Genomic DNA, 26546 nt, shown 5'->3' with positions numbered 1-26546 from the left:
GAGAACGTGTGGATCTTCTAGTATCAACAATGTTGGATGTTGAGGATGTGTCCATGTCTGAATCAACTATGGTGGGTGACTCCCTTTCTCATCGAGTGTAGACAAGGCCTTTATACCTTCCTGGATTCAAAGTTGAGTCTGTATTTTCATGATCAATCATTCCATTAGTAGACACAGGTTTCTTATCCTTTTGAGTGCAATTTGAGCAAGCATCACTAGCTCCTGAGAGAAGTTCATAATTCAACCAAGGATAATAAGCCTCAACTTTATGTTTTGATTCTGAAGAACTAGTACATCGACAATCAAAATTCAATTCATCGAAGATGACATTTCTTGATATTTTGATGCGCTTGCTCACCAGATCAAAGCACCTGTACCCTTTATAGTCATCAGCATAACCGACAAACCTGCAGTTCAAAGCCTTGTCCTGAAACTTATGTCTCCTTAAACTGTCAACATGAACATAGCATAAACATCCAAACACATGCAAATCGTAGTAGTTGGGGTGTATACCAAAAAGAGACAAGGAGACTTGTTTTCCAAAATAGTCATGGGCAATCGATTTATCACATGAACTATAAAATGAAAAGCCTCTGTCCATAAAGTGATTGGAAGATTTCTGTCATGCATCATGCTCATCGCACTCTCAACAATATGGTGATGCTTCCTTTCAGTAATCCCATTCTGCTAAGGTGTGTGTGGGCAAGACACCTTTTTCCTTATCCCATTACTTTGAAGAAAGTTAGTAAAGTCAATGGAAGAGAATTCACCTCCTCCGTCACATTGGAAACTTAGGATGTTTTCAGAAATTTGGTTTTTGACAAAGGAATGGAAGTTACATAACTTGAAAGTCTCAGATTTATGTTTCATGAAAAATATCCAGGAATAGCGAGAATAACTGTCAACAAATAAAAGATAATATCTAGTTCCAGACATAGAAGCAACTGGAGCAGGCCCCCAAACATCAAAACAGATAGTCTCAAAAGGTCTTGAAGCTCTTTTATTAGTAGAATGAAATGGTAAAACATGACTCTTACATAAGAGACAACTAGAACATTTGTTGTCATTGACATTTATTCCTAAACTTGACTTGGGAATGAGGTTATTTGAAACAAGCTTTTCAATGAAACTACTACTGTAATGACCTAGACGACCATGCCAAAGGTTTGGCTTATTGATTTCAGAGACACTAAAAACGCAGGTAGGATTTTCAGAAGACAACGATGATTGGAGCTTTAAGTTGGGGTCGGCAGAGCGAATATGTGCTGAAGGATCTTCTTGAAAAACATACATATTGCCTTGCCGTTTTCCTCTAGCGAACGTCTCCTTCGTGTAGAGATCCTTAACAAGAACAGAAGAGGGAGTAAATTCAACTGAGGCTTTGATATCATCAACAAGTTTAGAAACTGAAACAATGTTTTTCTTGATATTAGGAGCATAAAGAACATTTGAAAGATTGATGGAAGATTCGGGAAAGGGTATGATGGAGTTTCCAATATGCGAGACAGAGTGGTGTGATCCATCTCCAGTAACTATACTACTACCAATGTAAGGAACAAGTTTTAGGAGCTTACCTGCATCACCAGTAACGTGAGTCGCTGCGCCAAAGTCCACATACCAAGTACCTTGCTCATTTTGTTTCAGATTCAATTCTGCTAAGGCTGACAACAACAATTCTTTTACTTCTCCGTTGGTCCTTGTATTGTCTGTGCCTCTTTTTGCTTCAGTTTGTGTTGATTTTCCTTTATTTAGGGAATTGAACCAGCAGTTAGCTTTGATATGCCCCTTTTTATTACACAGAAAGCAAGTAGGAATTGGCCTCTGTCTTTGTGGGTTGGTATATGAGTTGGGTGTAGGCAATAATCCACGACCTCCATGACCACTTCTCCCTTGTGCTCCTTTTCCCTTGATATCATAGCTTCCTCGTCCTCGTGCATAAGTAACCCCTGTAGCAAGAACTTCTTGTGCCCCAGCTTCCTCGTCCTCGTCTTCCCGGAGGAATTGTCAGGCCTTCCTCCACCTCGCGAGGTGCAGTTCAGCATCGAGTTGCTGCCGGGTACTACACCAATTTCTAAGGCTCCATATCGTATGGTGTCAGCCGAGCTCAGAGAGCTCAAGAAACAGTTGCAGGAGTTGATGGATCAGGAATTCATTCGCCCCAGTGTCTCGCCCTGGGAGCTCCCGTCTTGTTCGTGAAAAAGAAGGACGGATCTTTGCGGTTGTGCATCGATTATCGAATGCTTAACCAGGCGATAATAAAGAATAAGTACTCGTTGCCACGCATCGAGGATATGTTCGATCAGTTGCAGAGGGCCAAGATCTTCTTAAAGATCGACCTTAGATCTGGGTACCATCAACTCAGAATTAAGGGAGATGATATCTCCAAGACGGCCTTCCGGACCAGGTATGGGCATTACGAATTTACGGTCATGCCCTTTAGACTCACTAATGCTCCTGCAGCGTTCATGGATCTCATGAATAGGGTGTTCAAACTCTTCTTGGACACCTTCGTGATCGTGTTCATCGACGACATCTTGGTGTATTCTGATAGCTGGGAGCAACATCGTGAGCACTTGAGAGTTATTCTCGAAACCTTGCGAAAGGAGCGGTTGTTCGCTAAGTACTCTAAGTGCGAGTTTTGGCTCAAGGAGATCATGTTTTTGGGACATGTCATCTCCAAGGAAGGTGTGTCCGTGGATCCAGCGAAAGTCGAGGCTATACTCAGTTGGCAGCAGCCGAGGAATGTTCGTGACATTCGAAGTTTTCTTGGATTAGCTGGGTATTACCGAAGATTTATCCAGGACTTTTCTAAGATCTCTCTACCCTTGACGCAGCTCCTGAAGAAAGAAGCTAAATTCGTGTGGGATGACATGTGCGAGAGCAGTTTTCAGATGTTGAAGGAACGTCTTACGACTGCTCCTATTTTGGCCTTACCTTCGGGTCAAGGCGGCTTCGTGATTTACACCGGCGCTTCTGGGACAGGTTTGGGTTGCGTCTTAATGCAGAACGATAGAGTGATCGCCTATACATCGCGGCAACTTAAAATACATGAGAAAAATTATCTGACTCATGATTTGGAGTTGGCAGCGGTGGTCTTCGCATTGAAGATATGGCGGCACTATTTGTATGGGGAGCGGTTCGAGGCTTTTACAGATCATAAGAGACTAAAAATTTTGTTCTCGCAGAAGGAGCTGAATATGAGGCAGCGATGTTGGCTGGAATTCCTCAAGGATTACGACTTTACCTTGTCCTACCACCCAGGAAAAGCGAACGTTGTGGCCGACGCTCTGAGCCGCAAGTCTCCCAGCGTTTTCGTTAATTTGTTATTTGCGGGGTGGAAGCTGATCGAGGATCTGATATCGTGGGAACCGTTTGCGGTCACTCCAGTTTCGATCAGTCTTTCAAGCATGGTAGCTAAGCCTGAGTTATTGTCAAAGATCTTTGTCAGTCAGAAGACCGATACGCAGTACGAAAAGCTGAAGACTCTAGCGCAGCAGGCCGATGCCCCCTTCCGACTGAGTGAGGAAGGAGGTGTATGGCGTAAGGATCGTCTCTCGGTGCCAGAAGATCCTATTTTGAGAGATGAGATTCTCGCTGAGGCCCATAAGTCCAAGTACACGATTCACCCGGGCGGCACCAAGATGTTCAAAGATTTGCAGCGCAGATGTTGGTGGAATGGAATGAAGCGAGACGTAGCCGAGTACGTTTCGAAGTGCTTGACTTGCCAACAGGTTAAGATTGAGCACCAGCGACCAGGCGGAGTGATGCAGCAGATGGAGATTCCACAATGGAAGTGGGAGGACATCACGATGGACTTCATCGTTGGTTTGCCGAGGACGCGGAGGAAACACGATGCGATTTGGGTGATCGTGGATCGACTCACTAAATCGGCTCATTTCCTCCCTATACGGCTCAGTCAGTCATTGGACAGCTTGGCAGACCTTTATGTCAAGGAGATCGTGAGATTGCACGGTGTCAATCATCTCCGATCGTGACCCGAGGTTCACCTCCAGGTTTTGGGGGCAGCTGCAGTTGGCTTTGGGCACAAAGCTAAAATTCAGCACTGCCTTCCACCCTCAGACCGATGGACAATCTGAACACACGATTCAGACTTTGGAGGACATGCTGCGAGCGTGCATGTTAGACTAGAAGGGAGAATGGGACTCTCATACCGGGTTGGCAGAATTCGCGTACAATAGTAGTTATCAAGCGAGTATCGGCATGGCCCCGTACGAAGCCTTGTACGGGAAGCCTTGTCGATCACCTGTGTACTGGGATGAGGTTGGTGAACGGATGCTAGATGCACCTATAGTGCTACAGCACTATACTCAGCAAGTGCAGATGATCAGGGAACGTCTGCGTACCGCGCAAAGTTGGCATAAGTGTTATGCCGATCGTCGACGTAGAGAGCTAGTGTTCTCATCGAGAGATATGGTTTTTGTTAAGGTATCTCCTACAAAGAGTGTTTTTCGGTTTGGGAAGAAGGGAAAGCTGAGTCCGCAATTCGTCGGACCTTTTGAGATCCTGGATCGGATCGGCGAGGCGGCTTACCGCATTGCGCTGCCTCCTCAGTACGCTCAGATCCACAACGTCTTTCACGTATCTATGCTGAGAAGATACGTTCACGACCCATCACACATCATTCATTATGATGATGTGGATATCCAAAGAGACTTGACGTTCGAGGAAAGACCCGTGGCAATCGTTGATCGTCGAGACCAAGTGCTGAGATCGAAAACGATTTCTCTTGTAAAAGTACGTTGGCAACACCATGGAATTAATGAATGTACATGGGAGCCTGAGTCTGATGTCAGGGATAAATACCCTGACTTGTATTTTGACCAAGTTATACAATAGAAATTTCGCGGACGAAATTATTTTAAGGAGGGTAGGATGTAACGAAAAAAAAAATTTGTTTTGGTTCGGGACGGATCCGGACCCGACCCAGACCACCGCCTCTCGCCTGCCTTTTAAGACAGCGAGACAGGGGGAGGGGGGGGTTTACGAAACCCCCTCATCGCCTCTCACCCTCTAGTATCTTCCCGACTCTCTCCCTCTCGCTCGTCTATTATCGCCGATGCAGGTGACCAGCGACCATCGCCGACATGCGTACTCCGGCGGGCTTCTCTTCGGAGCCTCCCTAGGTACGTTCTTCCTCTTCTCCTCTTTCTGTCTCTCTCTCTCTCTCATTCCTTCCCCCCTCACTTCTCCGTTACACAGGGAGGGGAGGGTTGAGCCTCCTCCCTGCTTTCGTACGGCAAGGGAGGGGCGGAGCCTCCTCCCTACTTCCGTACGGCAGAGGAGGGGCCGAGCACCTCTTCCCTGCTTCCGTACGGCAAGGAAGGGGTCGAGCCCTCTTCCCTGCTCTCTGCTACGGCAGGGGGAGGGGTCGAGCCCCTCCTCCCTTCGCCTTTTAGTTGCTGAGCGCCAGCAGGGGCCATCGGACCTTGTCTTTCTTTTTGCCGGCAGGGGCCTATGGCCCCTGCCTTTCTTTTGCCAGCAGGGACCTATGGCCCCTGCCTTTCGTTTGCCAGCAGGGGCCTATGGCCCCTACCTTTCGTTTGCCAGCAGGGGCCTATGGCCCCTGCCTTTCTTTTGTCAGCAGGGGCCTATGGCCCTGCCTTTTGTTTGTCAGCAGGGGCCTATGGCCCCTACCTTTCGTTTGCCAGCAGGGGCCTATGGCCCTGCCTTTCGTTTGCCAGCAGGGGCCTATGGCCCCTGCCTTTCTTTTGCCAACAGGGGCTTATGGCCCCTGCCTTTCATTTGCCAGCAGGGGCCTATGGCCCCTGCCTTTCTTCTTGTTAGCAGGGGCCTATGGCCCCTGCCTTTCGTTTGCCAGCAGGGGCCATCGGCCCCTGCCTTCCTTTTTTTGCCAGTAAGGGCCATAGGCCCCTGCCTTTTTTTTGTCAGCAGGGGCCATAAGCCCCTTCCTTTCTTTTTGCCAGCAGGGCCATCGGCCCCTGCCTTTCTGTGTGCCAGCAGGGGCCATCGGCCCCTGCCTTTTTGTTTGCCAGCAGGGGCTGATGCCCCCTGCCCCTTTATGCACGAGCCTATACCCTTGGTCGACAGGCCTGGGAATCTTTGGAAGCTACATCGTAATGGGGACAGATCATTACAATTGTTGATCTCCAGCGAGGAATTCCTTGTAAACGTGAGTCATCTGCTCGCATTGACTACACCCCTCTTTAGGCGGCAAGGCTCATTTGGCCCTGCCCCATCCTTTTTTCGAGTCATTTGGGATTGTTGGCCCTAGCCCTATGTATTGGAGAAGTCGAGTCTTTGCCTTGCTTTTGCTTTTGTCTGGGTGTGCATGTTAATATCGCATATTTGCAACTACGACGGATCTCACTCGCACCCCGCGACCCGAGCCGTCAATCGTGTACGTCCGCAGACGTCAGCAAGCTCGTAACCCTCCAAGGTAGGGGAAGATTGCATGGGAGACTTGGATAATTGAATTAAATTCAATTAAACTAAAAACGGCCATTTAATGAATATATATATATATATATATACAAATATATATATTTATATACGAGTACGCACTTCACTCAAGGATGCGGTTTCGCAATCCTTGCTCTTTACCTTCTATCAGTTTTTACTTGTCGTCACGCGTCGCGACGAGATTTAGCGTTGCACTTCTGCTTACTGCCTTTACCATACTGTCGCGTTCTGCGCCTAGGCTCTTGCTTTTGCATATGTGTTGGTATTGCCTTGATATTGCAGATGACGCGCAGGTTCTTGCTCTTTGTGTATGCCTTAAAGGCATCCTCGTGGAGGATGCAATGACCATTTACCACTCTCCCTCTAGCGACAAGAGTTTAGTCGGGAGCGAGCGAACTTCTTAGTGGGTGTTCTGTTGAGAAACCCGTATCCCGTCTATTGAGGCCGGTATCGAGTCATGCGAGACATGTAGATACCCCGATAGCGGATGTGATTCGAGATAATCACATGCATAATGTTGGCACAAGATACTGATGTTTCAAAAGATAAAGTAAAGTAGATAAACTTTACATCTTTGTGAAACACTCCTGTTGAGGCTTCTATTGAGGAGTTATACCCCATTCGTCCTAGAATACTTGTAGTCGTGCACGACACGTCTAGTACTGCGATGATCGGATGAGACGGTTGTGCGACCTCGAACAGTGCTAAAGGTACAATGCTGTAATCACATAAATGGCCTCACATTCGCCTTCACAGGCAAGATGCTCGAGTGGTTTGAAGACCACAGCATAGGATGGGTCGTTAGTTAAGCAACCCCTAACGCACCCATTCGCTTCTGGTTGTTCTGTCAAGGGAGAGGACAGAGCGGTACAAAAACTCCAATGGACAGGTTGTTAACAACCACCTTACGGGCAATGATCCGGCTTCCACAGTCATTGGAGTTAGGGGAAATGGGCTACAATAGTTAGCTCAACACTTCTGCAGAAGTTGGATGCATCTGTGGCACTGCTTTCTAGCCTCTAGGGAATCCTCTCTTGGCTAAAGCCGTCCCCTTTGGAGCGGACTCAACTAGCTATTCGGGTTATTGAAAATACATAGAATAACAGACGCCCGAACTAGTCTCAGTTGTTTCTACGTTTTGCCTGCGCGTACCCGCAGGCCAGTAATATCAGAACATAAAGTTTGTTCACTTTGCACTACTGATTCGCTTGCACTACTGATTCGCTTGCACTACTGCATCGCTTGCACTACTGATTCGCTTGCACTACCGAATCGCTTGCACTACTGATTCGCTTGCACTACCGAATCGCTTGCACTACTGACTCGCTTGCACTACTTATTCGCTTGCACTACTTGTTTGCTTGCACTACTTGTTCGATTGCACTACTTACGCGGTTGCACTAGTTATCTGCGTGCATTGCTACCTGTTTAACTACATATCTGCTTTAAACTGCGTAACCTACTGAATTGAAGTTACATAATTCGGTTTCTTGTAGTCTCTCTTGTGCACCTACTAGTTTTTCGTGAAACTAACTCATTCTATGGGTACAGGTGATGATTAGGTACACCACAAGCGATGACAAGATGGCTCCAAGACGTCTTTATTCCTGCTCTTAGCTCGCGTCCTGTTGTTTGGGGTTTTTGTAACGGATTTTCCTTGGGATATCCAATTTTTGTATTACTTGGAGAACTTCTTAAATGAAAGTGGTTCTTTTCCAAGTATTTGCAAGTAACATGGGGTGTGTGTTTTTGTTCTTTTAGCTAATGCGCCCAAAGTTGTCAGCTTGCCTTTCTGAAATTAACAAAAGTATAGTCTTCTGCTGATTTCGTAAACCATCTCTGAGATGAAGAGATTTCTTTTTAGTCTCTTGTCTGTTTTTTTCTGAAAGGTTTGAAAGTTTGAAATTTTGGGGCGTTACACCAACGGTCACATTTGTGACCATTGGGGGTCCAACGACTCTTGGTTGGGACCCCCAATGCAACATACATTTAATGCATGTACAAAATAAATAAAAATAATAAAGGCAAAAAGAAGAAAAGCATAAAAAAGACTAAAATGCCCCTATTGGGCAGAATTATAGAAATACCCTTAGTCGAGTATGATGGTATTATATATATAGATATATATATATATGAGTATCCTCCCTCAAGCTTTACGGGGACATGATCGAAAGCTTGTTAAGAAGGAACATAAAACGAGGAGCAATAAGAGCCTTGGTGAAGAAGTTCGCCAACTGGTACTCAGATGTAACGTACGGCAAATCTATAGTCCCTCTTAGATATTCATCACGAACATAGTGGCAGTCCATCTCAATATGTTTAGTATGTTCGTAGAAGGTGTGGTTGCTTGCGATGTAAATGGCACTTTTATTGTCACAACATATCTTCGAAGGTGTAGAGATGATTATAATCATATCACTGAGGAGACTTCTAAGCCACACAAGCTCCATGGTTGTAGTAGTCATTGCACGATATTTCGCTTCTGTTGAGGACAACGATACTTTGTGTTGCTTCTTACATCTCCAGGAAATCACAGAGTCACCTAAGAATACACAGAAACCAGTAGTTGAGACTCTATCATTGGGATTTCCTCCCTAATCAGCATCAGTATAAGCAATTAAATTAAGTGATGAAGAAGAGAGAAGAAAAGCTCCTTTAGTCATAGTATTTTTAATGTATCTGATGATTCTTAAGACTGTGCTCATATGCACGGTTGTAGGTGCATGTTGAAATTGACTGACTGAGTGAACTGCATGAGCTATGTCTGGTCGAGTGATGGATAAGTATGTCAGAGACCCAACGAGTTGGCGGTAGGGAGTGGGATCTTCGAGAAGAATTTCATCTTCCAACCTCAACTTTGCATTGATAACTTCAGGGGGTTTTATTTTCTTGTCATCTGAAATGCCAGACTTAGAACAAATGTCAGCAGCAAGTTTCATCTGAGAGATAATGTAGCCTCGTGGAGAGTAGGCTACTTCAATACCTAAAAAATATCTTAAGAAACCAAGATCAGACATGTCAAATTTTTCTTTTAAAACTTTTTTAATATCATTAATTCCTTGCTCATCACTTCCAGTGATGATCATATCATCAACATAAAGCAGTAGAATAACTACTGACGACCCTGCACTTTTCACAAATAAAGCAGTGTCAGTGTAACATGAACGGAAATTTAAACTTGTCATTATATTGCTAAATCTATCATGCCAAGTCTTTGGAGCTTGTTTCAATCCATATAATGCTTTGTTAAGTTTGAGAATTTTATCTTTACCAATACATACTCCTAGTGGAGGATCCATGTAGACCTCTTCATTTAATTCACTATTTAGAAATGCATTCTTAACATCTAATTAATAAATAGACAATTTTTTAACTGAAGCAACCACAATAGTCCTAACACTAGTCATTCTAGCTAGTGGAGCGAAAGTTTCTTCATAGTCAATGTCGTATTCTTGAGCATATCCTTTAGCTACCAACCGGGTTTTATAGTATTTTAATGACCCATCACTTTTAGTTTTGATTTTGAAGACCCATCTATATCCAATAGATTTCTTTTTCGTGGGTAATGAAGTTATTTCCCAAGTTTTTGCCTTTTCAAGGGCACTAAGTTCTAAGTTCATGGCTTCAACCCACTGGGGAATATTTTTTGTTTCATTATTATGAGACGGTTCATGAAAAGAGTGTAACGCAATTAAACACGTCCTATATTTTGGTGTTAGAGGCTCATAGGAAACAAACCTATTAGGAGGATTAGAGATTCAACCGGATCTTCTTAAAGAGGTTTCTTCTATGTTGGAACCTTGAGAGTATTTTTCTAAGGCACTTAAGGGAACTTGTTGACCACGCCTAACATAGGTTTGAATTGGTCTACTTTCAATGACATCACCTTCATTTTCAACATTGTTAAGAGGAATATCCTCTTGGTCATTCAACAAATCATTAGAAATTACCTCTTCTTGAGGAGTCACATCTTCTTGAGGAAGAAGATCAAACAAGAAAGCATATTCACTTTCATCAGTATCTTTTGTTTTCTCAAAACCATTTTCATTTTCTAGGAAGGTTACATCTTTAGAAACATATAGTTTGTTACTTTTGATGTTGAAGCATCTAAAATCTTGTTTATTTTCTCCATATCCTAAGAAAACACATTCAATAGCTTTAGGAGATAATATATTTCTTTTATCTGATAGAACAAAGCATTTGCACCCAAAAATTCTTAATCTATTAAAATCGAGTGTTCTTTCAAATGGTTTTTCATATGAAGATGTATTTTGTAAGGATAAAGATATCATTCTATTTATCAAGTTGATGTTAAAGCGGCTTCTGCCAAATAGCTTTTTGGAAATTCTTTAGAAATAAGAAGTGTCCTAGTGGTTTCCAAAATGTGTCTATGCTTTCTTTCGGCTAGACCATTTTTTTAGGAGTTCTAGGACAAAATTTTTTATGACAAATTCCATTTGATTCTAAATAATTTTGAAATTCATTTGATAGGTACTCTCCACCCAAATCGGATCTAAGAGTAGAGATATTACTTAAAAATTGATTTTTCACTATCATATGGAATTTCTTAAAAAAGGTAAAGACATCGGATTTTAGGTTGAGAAAATAAATTCATACATATCTAGTGTAGTCATCAATGAAAGTAACATAATAAGAGTATCCTCCTTTCGATATGACCAGAGAAGGGCCTCATACGTCCGAATGAACTAACTCAAATAACCTCTTGGACACAAAGGTTCAATTTGGAAAAGGAGTAGATTTCATTTTTCCAAAAATGCAACTCTTGCAAACAAAATGTTCCACATTACAAAAAATTTTCCGAAAGGGAAAGGAGTACATTTTTGAGAAACTTGGATGTCCAAGTCTTTGGTGCCAATTTTCAATATTTTTATCTTGGACATAGTTACAAAAAGAGTTGGTAAATTCTCAAGTGGCTCATGTGATAGAGATCTCCCCTCTTATGGCCTTGCCCAATCTGCTTCCCGGACAGGAGATCATGTATAGAGCAACCTTTAGTTGAGAATGAGATTTCACATTCATAATCACATAATTGAGAAACAGAGAGAAGGTTTAAATTAAGTTGAGGTACCACCCTCACATTTGTCACAAAGAAATCTTTGGAAAAACTTAACGTTCCAAAACTTTTGACTTGTAAAGATGTACCATCCGCGGTTGAAGCGTAAGAGGTTTTTGAGTTACTACATAAGTCCGATAGCCCATCCTCAAGAGGTGTCATATGAAAGGATGCTCTAGAATCAAGGATCCATGAGGACATACCTGGAGGAGAAGAGGAAGCGATGGCGGCACCCGAAGTTGATAGAGATTTGAGTAGAATTTGAAGTGCCTCCGATAGTTGACCAAGAGAGAAGGAATCCTTCCCTTTGATGTGCTCCTCCTTCTTTTGAGTAGTTTCTTCAACGGAAGCAACCTTGCCTTTGGGGGCTTCATTTAGCTTAGGACAATTTGGTTTTATGTGACCCGGTTCTTGGCAATGATGGCAAATGACTTTTCTATAGTTGCCATTATAGTTATTTTGCCTTCCTAAGTGTGGAGGCTTGTAAGTTTTTATATGATTGTCGGCCAAAACTTCATCTCCTCCTTTAATCATGCCAGGACGAGTTTCTTCTTAGCATATCTCGACTATGGCATCTTCCAACGGAAGAGGCTTAGATCTATGAAGTAGAGAAGATCTAACTTGTTCATATTCGGGCCTAAGCCCATGTAAAAATTGAAAAAAGTGTTCTTTTTTCATTTGTTCTCTCTGTAGTTCAATATCTTCACTAGAAACTCATTTTGGTTCTAGTAGAGATAGCCCATCCCATAAGGATCCAAGGGTGCTAAAGTAGTCTCTTACACCCATTTCCCCTTGCTTAATGGTACAAATTTTCTCCTGAAGAAAGAATTGTCTAGAAAAGTCCTTTTGAGTATACATACCTTTCATAAAGAACCATGCTTTGTTTGCCCTTCAAAATTTTGCTTTCCCAATCTTCAACTTTAGATTGGTGATCTTCAATGGCCTTCATGTGAGCATTTCATTCAAGTGTTTTTTCTTGATCATCGTCCATATCTTTGTGAGTTGGAGTTGTGGTTCCGGAATAGTGCCCATAACATATCCCCAAAGCTTTTTACCCTTGAGATTGTTCTCCATGGTGGCGACCCACATCATGTAGTTCGTACCATTAAGTTTGCAGGAGAAATCAATCTTTTGTTCTTCTTCCATAATAACTCAAGAAAGGATGACAAACCAAGAAAGAGACAAACAATATGCAAACTATAACCTATGTCACACGGACTCGGCTAGGGAGGTGCCGCACCCGAGTCGACACGCCCCGACACGGGTGTGGACACGGGTGCGGCCTCGGACACGGCATGGACTCGGTCAACGCCGAGTCGGACTCGGTCAACGAGTCCAGGCCGAGTCCGTCTTAATTTTGGACTCGGTCAATGTTGACCGAGTCCAAAAATGTCCATTTTTAGTACAAAAAACAAAAAAAAAAAGAACTTTTTATATATTTTTTAAAAATATATATAGCATGAGTCTTAAACATTAGGCCCAGAAAAAAAAAATATTCTTAAATATTATCATTTAATTCTCTCTCTCAATCTTAAAAGCTAATAAATTCTCATCCACGAGTACCAACACTTTTCATCCACCAAGTTCTCTCTCTTATAAAAGCTAATAAATTCTCATCCACGAGTAGCAACACTTTCTCATCCACCGAGATCTCTCTCTCTCTTTTTCAAATCTAGCTTTGAAAAATTAAAAGCTTTTAATGCTTTTAATTAATGTTATGAATTTTAGCAAAAGATATTTAATGATTTACCAGAACATGCTTTAGTTAATGCTTTTAATTAATACCTTGATGATGTTTTATTCCCATGGTAGCTAAGACTCGGCTGAGTCAATGATAAACTCAGCCTAGTTTGGTTCTAACCCAGTTATACTACTATTTTAAGTTTTAACTCAGTTAGTTCAGGATCTTAGACAACTTGGAAGAGTCACGAGCCGAGTCCAAAATTTATATAGACATATGCACACACTGGATATATATATAATTTTTTTTTTAAATATATATATATATATATATGGCCGAGTCCCCGTGTCCAAAATTTTAAAATTGCGCCGCACCCGTGTCGCACCCGCACCCGCACCCGCACCCGCACCCATGTGACATAGACTATAATTAATCAACTAGCTATAGCAAGAATCAAGAGCATAAACCTTGCTATGATACCATGTAATGAAATACGCAAAAAATAAACACAATGTCCTATAATGGACATTCACACATAGAATGTGAAGATCAAGTCCACAATGGACATATACAAAAGCCAAAAATAGCTTGCAAACATAAAAATGTTATAAAAGCAAGAAATGGGCTTCAAGAAGCCTTACAATGCAAAGGGGTCTACCCCTTTATTTATAGACAAGAGAGAGAGAGAGAGTGGGAGAAGAAATGGAGGAGTGGGCATTGGAGGGGCCAACAAGGAGTCGTTGGGCCCCCCAATGCAACATGCATTTAATGCATGTACAAAATAAATAAAAACAGAAAAATAAAAATAATAAAGGGAAAAAGAAAAAGAAAAAAAAGAAAAGCATAAAAAAGACTAAAATGCCCCTATTGGGCAGAATTACAGAAATACCCTTAGTCGGGTATGAAGGTATTATATATATATATATATATATATATATATATATGAGTACATATATTTTAACAAGTATATCCTGTAAACTTGGCACATTTATACCTTCATACTTTGGATTATCCACATCTCCAGATTCTTTTACAGGAGCATCCTGGAAGAAGAGAATTTATACAATTTAGAATAAGAAAGTTTCTGATTCAGAAGCAAAAGGTAATTAACTGGTGAACACAATTTGAGTTCCATTAGGTTGTTTTGAGGAATTATCTCACATAATCATAGGAAGTAAGATCTGGTTTGTAGTCAGAAGCATTCTGGCCAGTGTTTGCACCACTATAGAATCCAAAATTTGTTCCACCATGAGTCATCTGTAAGTGTATTGAATTAGAATTAGAATTAGATCAGAAACACTGATCACCCCTAGCACTACAAAGGGTTTGGTTGGCCACAGACATAAAGAACAACAGATGCATTTCTAGACAGTATGTTCTCTAGTGCATTGGCTGTCCAATGAGCATCAGTTGTAGCAATCTTTTCTCCCCAATGTGTAAGCCAACCAGTGTAAAATTCCCTGAAAAGAAAAAGTACAAATCGTAAGAATAACTTGATATGGCGGAAAACCTAACTGTATATAGCATACTCACGAAGAAAGGGCCGGTGACCTTCCAGGTGCATTATATTTTTTCTGCAACTCAAATATTGGCCAGGGATCCTCACCAGTAGAAAAGTCTACCGCTGCAAAACAAACAAAGAGAAGAATATGTGCCAGCGATACAGCTAAATATCTGGGATGTAGAACTGAAGATAATTTATCAAAATGTTATCATAAGAAGATTGTAGATAAGATGTTCTTGTGTAGTGATTTATTTCTTAGGCCAAGTTACAAGGTAGACCTGATTCACAAGTACATAATCAAATGCAGTCCTGTTAGAGATAAAAGGCTAGATTGAGAATGCAATTAAAATAAGCATAAAAAATAGCATCCTATGGATGGTGTTTTGGTAAAAAATAATAAATGTTTTCCTTTTTCTCTTTGTATTCTTTGGAACTGCATCTGAGATATATTCATAAGAGACCCTCAATATATGCTGTGATGTCACTTATAACCCCCTTGCTCACCCACTAGAAAAAATAAAAATAAAAAATGAGCAAGAAACAGTTTATGCTTACAGGCAAGATAATGCACCTCTAATAAACATTGAAATATTGAATACAATCATAGTGAATTTTTTTAATCTTGCAAAGGAAAGTCCCAAAACTTAAGATCTGTTTGGATAACTTTACCAGAAAAAACATCAACTCCCTTGATAGTTCCTTTGTCAAGAGTTTCTTTAGATCCTCCATCGGTTGTATACCTGCAGAAACCACCAGAACAAATGCACATCAGGTGAAATGAGCAAAATGGCAGACATACCACACTGATATTATAAAGAAGACTTTTTGCACATGGCACACAGTATAATTCATCCAAGGTCATGTTTTATTTGAATGATGTTGTCTGAAAACTAAAATGTCTAAATCCCAAATTAATTCTGGCAAAAACCCAAGGAATGACAAGATGAAAGAAACAATGAAACCTGGAAGATGTTGGTTAGTAGGAAATTCGAACTTTCTTGATAGAACAGCAAGAAGAAATATGATTACATGAGGCTGGCATATACTGGAAAATCTGATCCCATACAAAGTACCTGAGAGAGAGGAGAGAAGGATGGAGAAGACAGTTCACCATTGATTCTGATGCTAGGTGAGGGGCGGCACAGCTATGATTGTATTAATATATGAATACCCTAATAGGGTAGGATACAATAAAGGACATGACAACAAATAAAATTACATAGCATGCCACATGGGACGTCCCATATAACTACACGATTTAACTTGAATGATGATATTACCCATAAGTGACATCCTCTTTAGTTCTAACACTCCCCCTCAAGTTATATATGTTATCTGACATATATAACTTAGCCTTAAATATCTGGCCTCTCTCTTGACAGCCCCTTTGTGAATATGTTTGCCACCGGATGATCGAAATCAACAAACTTGGTCTCCATCTCTGATTCAATTTTGTCTCTTATGAAATGATAATCAATCTGGAAATGCTTGTATCTATCATGGAGTATAGGATTTGTAGCAAGTGCAATGGCACTCTTGTCATCACAATAAATAACAGACCTTGAAATCTTCAACTTCAAAACTTAAAGAAAATCTATTACCCAAGAAATTTCAGCAACCAGACTTCCGAAGTGTAAGACCCAAGATTTTTAGAAAAAAAATTGGACCCAGGTCAGATCTGGATCCGACCCGGACCCGGGTACCCTAAAGACACCCCCCCATGCCTATTTAAAGGCACGCAGCCCCCCCTGTCGACTCTCTGTGTTCTCTCAACCCCGCGCCGGTGACCGCCCCCACCCATCGCCGGCACTCCGTCCGGCGAACCTCGCCCGACACCCCCTCTCTCTTCGTTACCCTCTCAGTTTCCCTCCATGCTCGTTATCTCTTATTCTCGAGGGGTGCCAGCAGAGGACACCAGGCCTCTACCTCACCCCTTTCCCTTCAGTAGGCCGGCGGGCAGGGGGTGACCTCTATCCCCTCCCTGTTCGGATAGGAAGGCAGGCAGGGGTTGTGCCCTTGCCCCTTCTTCTTTTCCTCTATTGATTGGCAGGCAGGAGCGCAACCCTGCCCTATTCGAAGTTTTGACCCCCTTCTTTATTTTCGAGCATCTGTATAAGTATTCTCATGAACCAATATGAGAATTTCGTTGGGGCATTCCCTACTAAGTGACGCGCTGTACTCTATAGGCCCGGAGGCAGAGAAGTTAGTCCAAGACCATAAAATTAGGTTAGCCACTTGGAACATAGGGTCTTTAACTGGTAAGTTGGTAGAGTTAGTAGATGTTATGTGTAGGAGAAAGATTGATATTTTATGTCTACAAGAGACCAAATGTGTAGGTGAGAGGCAAAAGTGATAAAACCTCAGGGATATAAGATTTGGCATACAAGAATAAATAGAAATAGGAATGGAGTAGGGATTGTTATGAGTCGTGAATTTATAAATAATGTAGTTGAGGTCCGTAGGAAGGGTGATCGGATTTTATTTATTAAATTAGTATTAGGTACGGATATTATTAATATTATTAGTGTTTATGCACCTCAAGTAGGTTTAGATGATTCCATTAAGCGTCAATTTTGGGAAGATTTAGATGGAGTAGTACAAGGGATATCTTATGGTGAAAAGCTTTTCATCGGCGGTGACCTTAATGGACATGTAGGCATTAGTAGGGATGGATTGAGAGTATCCATGGAGGCTATGGTATAGGAGAAAGAAACGAAAGTGGAGAAAGGATTTTAGATTTTGGTTTGTCCAATGATATGATCTTAGTAAACACTTGGTTTAGGAAGAGGGAGTCTCACCTAGCAACATTTAAAAGTAGGGTTAATACGAGTCAGATAGATTTTTTCCTACTTAGAAAGAGAGATTGGGGTTGTTGCATCGATTGTAAGGTTATACCGGGAGAAAGTGTAGCTACACAACATAGAGTCTTAATTTTAAATCTTAGAATTAGACAATGCCGCAAAAGGGATAGACATAGGATAGATCCTAGAATTAAGTGGTGAGAACTGAAAGGAGCTAAATAAAGAATATTTATAGAGCAGATAGTTAAAGAAGTTGATTGGTGTCTCGAGAAGGAATCAGAATCAAAGTGGAATAAGATAGCGGGTAGCATGAGAAAGGTGGCTAAGGAGGTATTGGGTGAGTATAAAGGCGGTGCACCGCTAGGTAAAGATACATCATGATGGAACGAGGATGTCAAATTAGCTATTAAGGTTAAAAGAGAGTGTTATAAAAATCTAAGAGTCGTGATAAAGAGAATTTGGATAAGTATATGATAGCAAAGAAGGAAGCTAAAAAAGTAGTTTGAAACGCGAGGGATAAGGTATATAAGGAGGTTTATGACAAGTTGGATACCAAAGAGGGCGAAAAGGATATTTATAGGATTGCAAAGATGAGAGATAGGAAATCGAGGGATCTGGGTATGATTAGATGTATCAAAGATGAAACACAAAGGGTTTTAGTCAAAGATGAGAAGATTAAAGAAAGATGGAAAGATTATTTTGATAAGTTATTTAATGGAAGTCATGCTCAGGATCTTGGAGACTTGTTCATTCGTTTTCATGAGATGAATCGTGACTTCATGCGCAAGATTCAAAAGAAAGAAATTGCAGAGGCTTTGAAGAAAATGAAATCAAGAAGGACAGTTGGCCCAGATGGTATACCTATCGAGGCTTGGAAATGCTTGGGAGAAAAAGGTTTAGAATGGTTGACAAATCTTTTTAACAAGATTTGGCGGACAAATAAGATGCCTAATGAGTGGAGGAATAGTACTTTGGTGCCTCTATATAAGAATAAGGGTGATATACAAGATTGCACAAACTATCGTGGTATAAAACTCATGAGTCATACTATGAAACTTTGGGAGAGGGTGATTGAGTCTAGGTTGAGGAAGGTTGTCATGATATCGGAAAATCAATTTGGTTTTATGCCTGGAAGATCAACTATGGAAGCTATACATCTTCTTAAACAACTTATTGAAAGATATAGAGAGAGGAACAAAGATTTGCATATGGTTTTTATTGATTTAGAGAAGGCATACGATAGAGTACCTAGGGACGTTCTCTGGTGGACAATGATGAAGAAAGGTGTTTCTCTCAAGTACATTAGTATAATTAAAGATATGTATGAAGGAGTAGTAACCAATGTCCGCACTTATGGAGGGGTGACAACCAATTTTCCTATAACGGTTGGGTTACATCAAGGATCTGCTTTAAGCCCTTTCCTATTTGGTATAGTGATGGATGAGCTTACGAGATCAATTAAAGAAAATGTGTCGTGGTGTATGTTGTTTGCTGATGATATTGTTTTAATTGATGAGTCTAGAGCTGGGGTTAATGCTAAGTTAGAATTATGGAGACAGACATTGGAAGCAAGAGGTTTTAAGTTGAGTAAGAGTAAGACAGAATATATGGAATGTCGGTTTAATAAGCAACGAAGTAGTGATGGGAGTGTAGTGAAGCTTGGTGAGCAAGAAATACCGGTGGATGATTGTTTCAAATATTTGGGATCTATCATTCAAAAGTATGGAGAAATTGATGGAGATGTAAATCATAGGATAAAGGTTGGGTGGATGAAATGGAAAAGTGCAACTGGAGTGTTGTGCGATCGTAGAATGCCATTGTGGTGGAAGGAAAAGTTTTATAGGATGACTATTAGGCCCGCTTTACTATATGGTATGGAATGTTGGGCTGCCAAGAGACATCATATTCAAAAAATGAGTGTAGCTGAGATGCGGATGCTGAGATGGATGTGTGGAAATACAATAAAAGATAAGATTCGGAACGAGGAGATACGTAAGAAGGTAGGTGTTGCATCCATTGAAAATAAGATGAGAGAGAATCGTTTACGGTGGTTTGGACATATTCGGCGAAGGCCTAATGATGCTCCAGTTAGAAGGATGGAGAAATGGGAAAATATATTAGTTAAAAGAGGTCGGGGTAGGCCTAGGAAGACTTGGATGGAGATGATAGGAAAGGATATGAATGCTTTGAACCTCACCGAGGACATGGCATTGGATAGAAATGATTGGAGGAGAAGGATTCATGTGGAAGACCCAGAATGATTTTCTTTGTTGGTTCATATCGCTGATCCCAATTGTTTTGGGATGAAGGCGTAGTTGTTGTTGTTGTTTGTTGTTGTTGTATAAGTATTCACTGTTTTGGCTTTTCGCAACTCGCGCAACAGATCCCGCTCACACCCCGCAGCCCGGGAAGTTCATCACTTACACTCGAAGACGTTCGCAACGCCGTGACTCCCCAAGGTAGGAAAAAGTTCCGCAAAGGACAATGGACAAACTAAAATAAAGCAAGTAAAATTAAAATTTAAAATGAAAAAGAAAGGATAAAGGACAATATATATGTATACATATATCTATATACGTACGCCTTTAACTCAAGGATGCGGTTTCGCGATCCTTGTCCTTTTTACTTTCCTGTCTTTACTGTTTTCTGTTGTCGCCGCATTTTATGTGCAAAGGCTTTTACTTTTGCAATTACTTTATGTTCTTTACTGCTTTCTGTCTTTACTGTTTTTGTCTTTACTTTGCCGCCACACTTCAGTGCACAGGCTTGCTTTCACATTTATTTTCTGTCTTTACTGCTCTCTGTCTTTACTGTGCCACTACGCTTCAGTGCACAGGCTTACTTTTGCATTTACTATTTTCGTATTTGCTTTGTCGTCGCGCTTTAGTGCACTGGTTGTTGTTTTCGCATTACTACTCTATGTCTTTTCCTTGCCTCCGCGTTTAGCACACAGACTTGCATTTTGATATTTGTGACTCCTTTAAGGTAAGCCTCATAGAGTACACAGGAGTGCGTACCATTTCGCTCTTTTCAAAAAAGATGTGAATTTGTGTACAGGCACTATAATCTCGAGAAGAGGGTTCGTTGAACGGATCCCAGCTTCTCGAGTACGTAGTCTTGAGAAGCAAATCTAGAGAATAATGTGAGTTGTGAAATAGCAACTAGATTTTCCCAAGTCAGTATATTTGAGAGAAGTGTTTCAGATCCATGGCGATCCTATATCATGTATGTTGTATTTCTGTTTCAAAGGACTAAACATGTCAAAATGAGTTATTTAGATCATGTCTTTGTGAAACTTTGTGTTGGGTATTCTTTTGAGAAACCCATACCCTTCTTATCGGAACCATACTTTTAGACAGGTACGGTATTGTTTGTATTACGATGAGTAGGATGAGAGGTCTCTGGTAACCTCGAAGCGTGCGGATGGCATATTGTAAAAATTATTTACATAGCGATGTTTCGCCTTCACCGGCAAGATGCTCGTGTTGGTTTAAAGGACCTGAGCATGTCAAATATAAATTAAAATGATTACATCATTAAAGCTGGGTTTCCTTTTGAGAAACTCACCCCTCTGATCGTAGCCATACTTTTAGACAGGTACGGTATATTTTTACTACGATGATTCGATGAGAGGTTTATGGTAACCTCGCAACGTGCAAAGGCGTAATGATGGAATAGAAATCACATAAATTGTAACGCCCCAAAATTTTGAACCTTATAATTTTCTTGAAATAGTTGGAAAATTCTTTTTCTTTACAGAGTTTATTTCTAAAAATCAGCGAAAACGATTTTTTTTAAAAGAGAAAGGACAGGTTTGACAACCTTGGGCACGTTAGCGAGAAAACAAAGATTTACCATGGACGATTTGCAATAATACTTAGGAAACCATTTCTTCTATTAAAGTGAGTATCAAGTTTGTACAAAATTTGGATTTCCTCAAGGAAAAACCGTATCAAAAACCAAAATGTCCAGGAAGAGAACTACGAGCAGAAACAGTGGATCATTAAATCATCTCGCAGTCGTGCCATCGCCTGATGCACCTAATCATCACTTGTACCCATGAAATGGGTTAGTTTTGCGAAAAACTAGCAGGAGAGTACAAAGACAGAAAGAACTAAATTAGGCATAGCTAATTTATGCAGCAGGTAGTAACAAGCAAACTAAACAGATAGACTAGAGGAATAAGCTAAGTACAACAAACTGAAAAGGGTGAGCATGTTCAATTTAGTTATTACTTGATAACCGGCCATGTGAGTACATACATGGCACGTGAATCGAAACAGTTGAGTCTAAGCCGAGTGTTCATTATATTAGGTATTTTAATATACCTCGGTTGTCTGACTGAATCTTATTCCTATGGAGACGACTGATGGTCGAGAGAGTAAGTCCCCAAGGCCTGATAGGGATGCATCAAACTTCTGCAGAAGTGTTAGGCTAACTTATGTAGCCCCTATCCCTCCCCCTAACCTCCGATGACTGGGGAAAAACGGGTCTTTTGCCCTTTTAAAAAAAGCCATAAATGGTCTGTCCATCGGAGTTGGTACCCTCCGTCCTCTCTCTTGACGAAGCCAGGTTGAATTGAGCGCGACGGGGTTTCTTAGTCGTTGCCTCATTCATCATGCTCTGGTCCATTAGAGCGAAACGAGCATCTTGCCTATGAAGGCGATCCCATTTTTATATGTGTTTTCAACAACGTGCACTAAGCATTAATCGAGGTCATAAGACTCTCTCATCCAATCGTCGTTGTACTAACATGCCTCACATGTTCAAGAGTACACTTTACGAGGAAAGGGATATAGGTCCTTAATAGGAACCTCCAGAGTGTGTTTCGCAGAGATATAATGTTTTTCAAAAGTTATTTTAACATTTCAAATCCTTCGAAACGACACACAACTTGCCAACACAAGGCATGTGATTTTCTCGAATCTGACATCCGACGACGCAGTGTCTGGATGCTATGTAAGTCATGACACTGGTTTTGGTAAATGGGCTTTACAAATGAACCCATCACCCAACAACTTGATCTTGCCCCAGATCAAGGGTTTTCCCAAAACATATCGGGTAAAAAGTTGAATAGGTATTCCTCCCGAATACGCTAAGTTTATGGCAAGGCAAAAATGAGAGACAATAATGCGAAAAGCAAGAGCCTAGGTGCGAAGCGTGACGGCAACCGGAAACAGGAAATGCAGAAGCAAAGGACAAGGATCGCGAACCCGCATCCTTGAATTAAAAGACAGTAAGCAGTAAATATGAAAGTAAAAGCATGGGCGCAAAGCGCGACGGCAACTGAAACAGGAAATGCGAAAGCAAAGGACAAGGATCGCGAACCCGCGTCCTTGAATTAGAAGACAGTAAGCAGTAAATATGAAAGTAAAGGCCTGGGCGCAAAGCGCGACGGCAAACTGAAACAGGTAATGCGAAAGCAAGGACAAGGATCGCGAAACCGCGTCCTTGATTTAAAAGAGTACTTATATACGTATATGTGTATAAATATATCATTCAGTCCTTGTGATCCTTCATTATTCAAGCTTGATTTAATTATTTAAGTCCTTGTGCAACTTCTCCTACCTTGGGGTATTGTGAGAATGAAGTCGTCTACGAGCGTAGGTGATCGTCGGTTTAGTTCGCGGGGCGCGAACGGGCTCCGTTGCGTAACACTGCAAAAGTACGTAGTTTAGCATGCATAAAATGAAAATAGATAGGGAGAAAGCTCAGTTTCTCCGCAATCCACTGCAGGGGTCATCGGTCCCTACAGTTGCGAAAGAGAACGGGGTAGGGTCTAATGACTCATGCCGCTAAAGGAGATAGGTGCAGGGGCCATCGGCCCCTGCCGGATTTTTAAAGGAGGGGCAAGGGCCTTTGAGGCCCTTGCTGGTTTTTAAAAGAAGGAGGGGCAGGAGCCTTCGGCCAGCCTTTTTTTTTAAAGAAAGGGGCAGGGTCCGATGGCCCCTGCCAAGGAAATGCATAGGGTGGGGAGAGTGCAGGGGCCAAAGGCCCCTGCCGAGCCCTTGCTCGACAAAAAAGAGACAGGGGCCTCTGGCCCCTATCGGTTAAAAGAGAGGGGCAGGGGCCAAATGGCCCCTGCTTGGTTCCGGGTGGTGGGCTCCTGCCTCCTCTCTTAAGGAGAAGGGTAGGGGCCATCGGCCGCTACATGAAAGGGAAGGGCCCCTGCCGGAATGGTGGAAAGGGCAGGGGGCGGAGCCCCCTGCCTGTTAAGAAAAAGAGGGCAAGGGGGGCGGAGCCCACTTGCCTGTCGAAAAAAGAGGAAGGCAAGGGGGCGGAGCCCCTTGCCTATCGAGAAAGAGGAAGGCAAGGGGGCGGAGCCCCTTGCCTGTCGAAAAAAGAGGAAGGCAAGGGGACGAAGCCCCTTGCCTATCGAGAAAAGGAGAAGGAAGGCTCGGCAGGGGCCGTCGGCCACCTGCCGACCTTCCGGCAAATCAGGGGAAGAAAAGAGGGGGGGGTTTACCTGGGCTGCCGAGGGGAATGAGGTCGTCGGGAAGGGAGCTCGTCGGGAGGGGAGTGAGAGCAGAGACAGAGGGGAGAGAGCAGAGAGCGAGGGGAGAGACGAGAGATGAGAGAGAAAGAGTCGGGGGGGTCGGGGGAGCTTCGTAAGCCCTCCCCTCTCGTCTTTTTATAGGGAGGGGGTGCATATAGGGCCCGCCCCTTGTGTCGCCAGAGAAGCCCCTCCCTCTGCGGGCTGCCAGCCCCTCTGAAAAGGCTTTTCAAGGGGCTGGCACAGGTTGAATCTGGGTCGGGTCTGGACCCGACCCGGGTCCGAATTTTTTTTTTCTGGTTTTTACATAAATAGTGATGATTCGCCTTCACAGGCAAGATGCTCGAGTGGGTCGAAATACCAGAGCATATAGAATAGGTTTTCAGTTAAATAACAACTAACACACCCATTCGACCCACTATTTTTTGTCAAGAGAGAGGATGTGATGGTACAAAAACTCTGATAGACAAGTTGTTAGCAACCCCCCTTAGGCAAATGACTCAACGTCCCCAGTCATTGGAGTTAGGGGACGGGACTACCAAAAATTATCATAGGTGGTAGATCCCATGGACTTCTGTAGAAGTTGGATGCATCCTTTGAACGAGTGGCCTTTGGAGAATTCTCTCTCGATCATTCGCAGTCCCCTTAGGAGCAGACTCAGCTAGCTAATCGGGGTATCGAAAATACATGGCATAATAAACTCTCATATTAGTCTTAGTTGTTTCTAAGTTTTGTGCCTTGTGCGTACCCGCAGGCCAGTTAATAACGAAACAAAGATTATCTTGTTTACAATATTGATCGGTTGTGCATTTTGAGATTTATGAATTGTTTATTGCTTATGCATGTATTTTGTGTTAATTAATTATTTTAGTTAACTGCTCTCTGCTTGTAGAATCAATTGCTCATGCTAGAGATAGATTACTTCTTGCGTAGTTAATTGTTCATGCTAGCTATAGCCTATGACTGAATTAAACTGCTTATCATGTTAGAATAATATGCTTTACTTTAATTTTTGTTTCATATTGTCTTACTTGCGTACCTACCATTTTTTCATGAAATCGACCCATCTGATGGGTATAGATGGCATTAGGTTTACGAGACAAGTGATGGCACAATGACATGATGGTATCAAGATGAGACTCTTTCTCTGACATTTCGCTCCTGAGGACATTTATGTAAATTTGCGTAAAGGTTTCCTTAAAAATTCCTCTTTGTATAAACTCTAAATTACTAAAACTGCATTTCAGAATCCAGTTGGTTTCAATGAATGTACAAAATTTCAAATCCGTTGTGTAAAGGAAAAAGGTTTCCCAAGTAATATGCCCAAAGGTCCGTTGACTTGTTTCAAAAATACCATTTTCCACTGAACTACTATTTAAAACTCTGATAAATGAATGATTACAAGGCTTTCAAAAATTTTCTAAAAGTTACAAGTCCGGGATTTTTTGGGCGTTACTCTCTCTCTCTCTCTCTCTCTCTCTCTCTCTCTCTCTCTCTCTCTCGCCCTCCAGCGACCCGCTATGTCGTCCCCCTTCCCTCGTGTGCCCTCTCTCTCTTTTTTCCGGGCACCCACAACGCCCGATGCCGGCGCTCTCTCTCTCTCTCTCTCTCTCTCTCTCTCTCTCTCTCTCTCTCTCTCTCTCTCTCTCTCTCTCTCTTGGGTCTTTCTACAATGGATCACCGTGTATTATTTTGATAAATGGCCTCAAATTCTTCCTTCATTGCTTCTATCCATCTTCTATCCTTTATAGCTTCAGTATACTTGCATGGTTCCTTCACCTTGTAGGCTGTCACTGATAACTGTTTGAAAATCAGTAGAGAATGTTGTCGGATGCTTGGATCTCGGAAATCTCCTCAAATGAAGTTCCTCTTCAGCATTTGAATTCACCTTATCGAGTGGAGCACTAGAATCATGATGTTGTTCAGGTGGCTGCGGTAGAGATTGGTTTTCTGCTGGAATGTTTTCCTTCTTTTGTACACGATAATATCTTTTTTCGACTGCTGAATTGTACCAGTAATATTTGCATTATCTTCTTGCTGTATCTATTGATTTAAATCACGGTTTTCACCTTGTTCTGCTTCGTTATTCAGGTCAATGAAGTGTTGGAATTAGTCACCAACAAAAGATTGCTCATGTGCTTCGATTTCTGACACACCAATCTGTGAGGGCTGACATATAAAGAATGGATCGTGATGGGAGTCATTGATGCTCTTGGAATTTGGTGCATGATTTATGCTTAAAAGATTCCCGCAACACCTTGATTCATCAAATGTAACATGACGGGATATATAAACATGTCTCTTATCTAGAGAATAACACGTGTAACCCTTATGTTTGTGGGAGTAACCAGCAAATACACATAATTCATTCTGATTTCCGATCCAACTTCTTTCTATGGGACTGATCAATGTGCATGTAGTGTTAAAATATGTAATCTCATATGCATGTAATCTTTTCTTTTCTTTTTCGTTAGCTAGATTTAGTTAGTCTTAGTTAGAACTTAACTAGAAATTAGGTTTAGTTTTTACTTTTTGGACTGTTATAGCCATTT

General features: G+C 41.8%; 1 protein-coding gene across 3 annotated transcripts in view; it reads right to left on the bottom strand.

Moving 5' to 3' along the window:
* The window catches only part of BGAL17 (beta-galactosidase 17), a 241616-nt gene that overhangs the window by 137508 nt on the left and 77562 nt on the right, over positions 1–26546 (bottom strand). For all 3 annotated transcript variants that reach the window (XM_090015937.1, XM_090015938.1, XM_090015939.1), the window contains exons 7-11: positions 15370–15440; positions 14730–14820; positions 14539–14656; positions 14358–14453; positions 14191–14239 (exon numbers count right to left, since the gene is read on the bottom strand). In XM_090015937.1, coding sequence (XP_089872063.1) covers positions 14191–14239; positions 14358–14453; positions 14539–14656; positions 14730–14820; positions 15370–15440 — 425 coding nt within the window. The remainder of the gene's footprint in view (positions 1–14190; positions 14240–14357; positions 14454–14538; positions 14657–14729; positions 14821–15369; positions 15441–26546) is intronic.

The sequence above is a fragment of the Nuphar pumila genome, chromosome 8 (assembly GCF_984573655.1).
Source record: "Nuphar pumila chromosome 8, dmNupPumi1.hap1.1, whole genome shotgun sequence".
Taxonomy (NCBI): domain Eukaryota; kingdom Viridiplantae; phylum Streptophyta; class Magnoliopsida; order Nymphaeales; family Nymphaeaceae; genus Nuphar; species Nuphar pumila.
Note: the sequence above shows the minus strand (reverse complement) of the source record. Positions and strands in the feature narration are given on the sequence as shown.